Source organism: Octodon degus, unplaced genomic scaffold, assembly GCF_000260255.1.
Source record: "Octodon degus isolate 3935 unplaced genomic scaffold, OctDeg1.0 scaffold00011, whole genome shotgun sequence".
Classification (NCBI taxonomy): Eukaryota; Metazoa; Chordata; class Mammalia; order Rodentia; family Octodontidae; genus Octodon; species Octodon degus.
In genome coordinates, this window is record NW_004524587.1 from 9,224,059 (window position 1) to 9,230,834 (window position 6,776).

At 38.7% G+C, this 6,776-nt stretch overlaps 1 protein-coding gene across 3 annotated transcripts in view; it reads right to left on the reverse strand.

Annotated features, from left to right (window-relative positions):
- The window catches only part of Phlpp2 (PH domain and leucine rich repeat protein phosphatase 2), a 76,794-nt gene that overhangs the window by 8,447 nt on the left and 61,571 nt on the right, over nucleotides 1-6,776 (reverse strand). For all 3 annotated transcript variants that reach the window (XM_004625801.2, XM_023709384.1, XM_023709385.1), the window contains exons 14-18: nucleotides 6,224-6,386; nucleotides 5,854-5,984; nucleotides 5,081-5,191; nucleotides 4,129-4,323; nucleotides 2,075-2,306 (exon numbers count right to left, since the gene is read on the reverse strand). In XM_004625801.2, coding sequence (XP_004625858.1) covers nucleotides 2,075-2,306; nucleotides 4,129-4,323; nucleotides 5,081-5,191; nucleotides 5,854-5,984; nucleotides 6,224-6,386 — 832 coding nt within the window. The remainder of the gene's footprint in view (nucleotides 1-2,074; nucleotides 2,307-4,128; nucleotides 4,324-5,080; nucleotides 5,192-5,853; nucleotides 5,985-6,223; nucleotides 6,387-6,776) is intronic.

The following is a 6,776-nucleotide window of genomic DNA, read 5'->3' on the forward strand; positions in this document are numbered from 1 at the left end:
GGTGTTTGTAAATAGGATCACAAGTCCACTTCTTGTACAGCAATTAACCACTAAGAAGAATATATGCAGTGTATTATTTGTTGAAACTGTACTTCCGATTGGATTTGAAACTGTCTGATTGCTATCTGTTTATCAATAAAACTTTGTAAAAAAATATTTTTCTTCATTTGTAAAATGGAAATAAAAGCATTTCTTTCATGGGGGTTATTAATAAGATTAAGTGAATTCATAGTTAAAATGCTTGGTAGATGATGCAAACAAAATGTGGCAAAATTTACAATGTTTCATACTTGTCTAGGACGCCCTAAGAAAAACAAACAATAAATATTGTTTAAGTTCTATAAAAGACAAACGTTGTCTTTTAAAAAATTCTTTTTATTTTAAAGTTGTCTTTTATCTTTCATTTGTTTTGACTGAAAGATCTTGCTAAAATTATGCCTCATAATTCCAGAATCCTAATAGTATCAACAACATTATAATATTACTTGCTGGTTTTGTACTTCTTGGGATGGAATCTAAGATGGATAATCCTTATGTAGAACTCTGACAAAACAGAGCCCAGAAATAGTCTCATACAAATAAAATCAACTAATCTTTGCAAAGAAACAAAGGGGCTACTGTGGAGAAATAGTAGTCCTTGAAACAAATAGCTCTAGAAGAACAACTAGACATAACCATTAAAAAAAAAAAAAAAAAAATTTCCAGAGCTAGGAGCAAGGCTTACACTTCACAAAAACTAATTCAAAGTGAACCAAAAACCTAAATGTAAAACTCAAAACTGTAAAACTTCTAGAAGATAACAAAGCAAAAAAAAAAAAAAAAAGATGACCTTTGGTTTGGCGATGCATTTTTAGATAAAAAGCAAAAGCACAACCCATGAGGAAAAGAAAAACAGACTGCTAGCTAGGACTTCATTACAACTAAAAACTGCTGAAGGCCAGGCGTGGTGATGATGCATGCCCATGATCCCAGTACTAGGAGGATTGCCACAAATGTGAGACCATCCTGGGCTGCAAAGTGAGTCAGGGACAGGTGAACAGCACCCATAGGAAGACCCTGTCTCAAAAAGAAAAAAAGGACACTGTTAAGAGAATGGGAAAATAAGCCTCATACCAGGAGAAAACATTTGTAAAATACATTATCTGATAAAAGATTTGTTTCTAAAACAAAAAGAAATCTCTTCAAACTCAACAACTCAATTTAAAATGGGCAAAAGATCTGAACAGAATTCTGCTTTATGGTAAATAATGTTTACATGCTAAAGTCTCTGAAAGAAAAAAAAATATGCTAATTTCTTAAAAAGGAGAAGAGCTACAAAATGGTAGAGACACATGATACTTTATCACAAAAGAACAGTGGAGTATACTAAGTCATATAAAGCACTAATTATCAATAGGAAAAAACATTCTGAAACTTCACACTTCAGACTTGAGATGCCAAACTACAGAAATATGTCATTTTCTGTTTGAAACAACAAAGCACGTGAGTTGGGGGCTATGGGGGTGCAACATTTGTTTTACTTGCTAGCTACTCATTTAAAGGATGATGAATTAGGACTTTCCATTTCTTTGGAGGTGCTTGTTTTTGAGACAGGGTCTTGCTATACAGTTCAGGCTGGCTTTGAACTCAATGAAGCTTAGGCTGGCCTCACTGGGCTGATCTTCCTACCTCAGCTTCCCAAACACAGGGATTACAGGGGTGTGCCACCACACCCAGCAAGGCTTCTTATTTTGTTTTGGTTTTTGGTTTTTTTGGCAGAACCAGGGATTGAACTCAGACTCTTGCGCTTACCAGGGAAGTGCTTATTCTACTGAGCCATCTCCCCAGCCCCTCAGCAAGGTTTTTCACTTCCAATTAACTCTGCTTTTTCTTTTTGCCACTAATTTTAATCTTTGCCACTAAAGCAATCCATTTTCTTTTAGTTCCATTAGTAAAACCACAAAAATCGAACATTTATCTAGATTGAACACAATTTACAAAGCATGACAGAAAGAAAACAGACCTCAAGGCCTCCACATAAGCAACCGTCACTAGATTTTGGGAATAAAAGTGACTGGCAGAGAGTGTGACATACCTCTGTTATGATGGCTTTTTGTTCCTTCACTCTTTGTGCCTCTTCTGGGTCCTGTTCTAGACTGAAGACCTTAGAGAGAGGTACTGGCTTCCCACTTCGGCATAGGACTGCTTGGCATGTGCCAACATTAGCCACAGTCAAGCTAAAACTACTTGTTGGATCACCAGCATCTGGGCGGATGTAGCACAGGAGAGCAGATGAGCCCAGCTTCTGGCCAGCCATTCCCAACTTCCTGTTTAAAAAAAGGGAAAATAAAGACATAGTGGCTGGTTTTAGAAAAAAGCTGTGATACTTCATGTCCATCATTTGCTTGTTTTTCTGCCATGGGGATCATGAAACAGCCTAACCCTTATCTACCCAAAGGCAGACTTCTATTATGGGTGATGATGGTAAGGAATGATGCCTTCTATTTTCAGCTAATGGAGAAAAAAAAGGTGGGGGTGGGGCTGAACATGTGCATCTTTCTCTACTGTTTTATATCTGATCAAAGACTTTCTAATTCAGGACTTTGGAAACTTCAGCAGTCATCTACAGAGCATGGTAACTGCTTGATCACAGAGTTCTGGGTCCTGCCCCTGCGCTTCTCCATCAGGGATTAAGCAGCTCGCCAAATAACCTTAATTTCTAACAAATTTCTGGAGGTTCTATGACTGCTGGCCCTGAAAAAAACACCGAGAATCTGTCAGGTTGTCAGTTTCCTTTCTTTTTTTGAGACAGGGTCTTACTAGGTAGTTCAAGCTGGCTTGAACTCATTATGTAACCCAGGCTGGTCTCAAGCTCAGCAATTTCTCCTGCCTCAGCCTTCAGTGTGCTGGGATTAAAGGTGTGCATCACCTTAGTTGGTCTGGCTGTTAGTTTCTTGAAGTAAGGACCAAAATTCTCACGTTTCTCTCATATACCTGGCATCTATATCTGCACACACAGAACACCACAGTAACAAAGGGAACACTAGCAGGAGAATCTAGTGCCAAATCCCAACTCTGCTATTTACTGGCTGCAGATTCACAGCGAGTTATTTTTCTCAGACATTTCTCTTAACAAAATATCTGTTTTGGCTTGTTTTGAAAAATATACAGAATTAGGAGCAGGGGAGATGGCTCAGTGGAATAAGTGCTTTCCTGGCAAGTGCAAGGGGCTGAGTGCAATCCCCGATCCCGCCAAAAAAAGAAAAAAGAAAAATATACAGAATGAGAAACGCATGGAACAAGTGCTTAGACCTTGGGAGATGCTTCACAAACGAAGCCCCCTTTCCCAAACCCATTGTCTTGCCAAGTTTCTAGCTTAATTCTATTGAAAAATAGATTATTTCCCAACACCATGCTTTGTGTTATAATGACAGATAAAACCAGCTCAAACTCTAGGTGGTTTCATTCAGCCCTGACTATAAAAGTTAACATATATTAGTCACATCCTTTATGCAACCCACCTGATATACAAGAGACTTCATAGTTACCAAGAGATTTCCAATAGTTTGATTATGGGGTTTTGCCCTTAAGTAGCTTAGACTTGAAGTAGGCTGGATGGGCAAACCCTGATGACAAGTATTCTAAATGCTTGAATCTGAGCAGTACTTGTTAATTTTTCCCAGGTCACTGATTCTTTGGAGAATCTTATGAAATCCTATCACCTTCCTCCCCAACATGTACAAATAGATATATGCACTATAAACTTTTACACATAAGTTCCAAGCTTCCTGGATCCTCAAGAGGCTTTGGGTTAACAGAGAAAAGAGATGATTCCACAGGTTCTTTAAAGAGCCAAAGGCCCTGTACCCCAACCCCTATACTACGAGACCAATCATGGAAGGAATAGGAATTTATTATGAATTCATAATATTTATTTATGTATTGCATGTAGGTATTATGTATGTATGTATATATATATATGTGGTACCAAGGATTGAACTCAGGACCTTGCGCTTTCCAGGCAGGTGCTTATTCTACTGAGCTATCTCCCTGGCCCTGAATTCATAATTTAAACTTTGGTTTTTTACTTTAAATAAATTTATTTCTCAAAATCAGCTCAGTTAGGAATTATTCAACCCACCTGCTTACCTGTGAGATACCAAGAAGGTGCTGGCCATGAAAACTGTGTCATTTGTAGACTGCTGTATTTCTTCCAAAAGCACATCTGCCATTGTGCACTGCAACAGGCGAGGAAGCTCCTCATTTCGGTCCCCATCAAACATGCCATACACAGCTCCTACTCCCTCTGCGAAGTTATCCATAGCTAAGGCAGACACACACAGCCTAGGGAAGAAAGACAAGAAGACGGTATAATCATCAAAGAAAGCTATTGGTAAAAAAAAAAATTACTTTTCAAGAGTACTCTTTAAAAAAAAAAGTATTAGCTGAAGATAAGTATTAGTGGTAAATCTTCATCTTTACATAGAAAAAAGAATCTAGATAAGAAAACTAGGCAGCATCTGAGTGAGTTGGTGTCCTAAAGAACGCAGGCAGTGTATAGGCAGTGCTTTCAAGAAAAGACGTTTCCCTATAGCAGCAATTAAGGATTACTTTTGTCAATGCCCTTCAGCCAAAGACCACTGGGGCACATCTGTGGTTAAAGCTGGTTTATTACCCCTTGCAGCAAAGAATATACCCTATGAAACCCTGGAGTACCCACGGAAGAAGGTGATAGAAAAAACCTTGTTTTTGGCTGTTTGTTTCTGGATTTTGGCTTTGGTAGGGCTACTTTGGAGGCAGTCTAGGAAGTGAGGGTTTATACTACACTGGGGACTGTCAGCAGGGTTGATATGTGGTTGGACTCTGCAATAAATCTTACCAATAGGGAAGAAAATTAACACAAGATTAAAAGCAAGGAGGGGATATCTGGTATACATTCATTTTGCTTTTATTTTATTATGGTCCTAGAAGGATCTTATCTGATGTTGATGTTCTTTGACTTGTTGAACAACAACACAGCCTCGCTATCAGCATCAGACCCATTCCCAGATACCAGGGGCTGCCTTTTTCTTTCTCAATTCTCCACAGCCCAAACACTCACTTATTTCTCTGTCCTGCCATTTCAGCCAGTCCATGGCTCCAGAAAGTTGATGTAACTGTGGAATCTGTGGTCGGCAAAGGTTTCTGATCAATTTTCAGGGTTGTGATATGGCTGTGGGAGGTGGGGGAAGAAAAGATTAAATCATATTTTCTTCTGTTTTTTTTATGCGAGTGTACCAGGACTTTAACTCAGGACCTTGTGCTTGCCAGGGAAGTACTGTTCTGCTGAGCTATAACTCAGCCCCTCTTCTATATTTTATAAGAACTATGTCAACAATAATATATTTATATAGAATCAGCTCCTGATAGACTAAAATGCATTTTCAGAGAGACTAAGTGAAAATAGTTTGATGAAGTCCTAAGATGGAAGGGAAGAAAAAGAAAAGGGTGGGGAGAAAAATAAGGACCAAATAATGTTAAAATTAATGCATAATGTGCAATGAAGATGTCTAAGCTTCAGCCAACTGTTTACTTAAGTTTGGTACAATGAATGAACTGTACTGTTTCTTAGTTGTTATAATGTGGCCTGTCCCACACAAAAGTGTCTATGCCTGCCACACAACATTACTTAGTATGGGTAGAGGCCACATCGTAGTACCAAAATAAATAGATTGACTATTGGATAGAACACCCATTCATAACTGAATCGAAGAACAGAACCTACAGACTTTCTCGCCTACTTCATTCTATTCTTTTAATTGAGATTGCCACAGTCCCCAGATGGCTGGTGGTGTTCAGAACACAAGTGAATTCAATTTCAGATTTGTTTCCCACCTAAACATGTCCAGAGTCTTATGTTCCAGAACCAGATTTGTATTTCCAGTCAGGTCAAGGTCTTGTAATGTAGCAGGCAGAGCCTCGGGAATTAGGATTTCTGTCAAATCATTGCAACTTAGGTCTACAAACTGAGAAGCAGGGAGAAGAAAAGCAAAAGATAAAAACATGATAGTTTTTTACGTCCAAATGCTCAAAGTCCCAATACCATATATCCTCAAAGAGAAACTTAACTTCTTTTCCAGAATGAATTAATACTAAGATCTCAAAGTAAGCATGTTAGAAGGGAGTGTATCTCTTTCTTAGAAGAAGAAAAGCAACTCCCTTAAAATTTTTGCTATAAGGACATCATTTCAGCACATAAAAGTACCTGGATCTGAGGCAACTGCAGTATTTCTGGGAAAATGCTGATGTTGTTGGAATGTGCAACAAGGGTATGAAGCCTTTTGCAGTTTGCTATGGTTGTGGGAATGGTTTTAAGCTTGTTGCCACTTAGGTTCAGTTCCTCCAGTTGCTCCAATTTGTTTAGTTTGCTGCAAAAGAAACACCAAAATACCATACTGCAACAAAAAGACCAGTTTCCAACTAAGCAGTATTTCACAGCATCCACAGAATACAGAAAGCTGACCCAGTCCACTGCAAAGGACTAGTGAGAAGGAACCACTCGGACAATGGCCAGGCAGTGGGCCATCAAGGCAACTGCTCCTGCCACATCTCAGGATGACCTGCCACTGAGCATGTTCAGGGGCTCACAGGCTGCTTCTACCTTCCTCACAGCGACTGAGTACTGGGTATACACATCTGCCGATGTCTGATGTATAAGAAATTACTTTAAGGTATGAAACTACTTTTTTTAAGTTTTATAAATGATGGCACATTAAAGAAACAGTTTACAATTTACTCTTTATTTAATTTTATACATA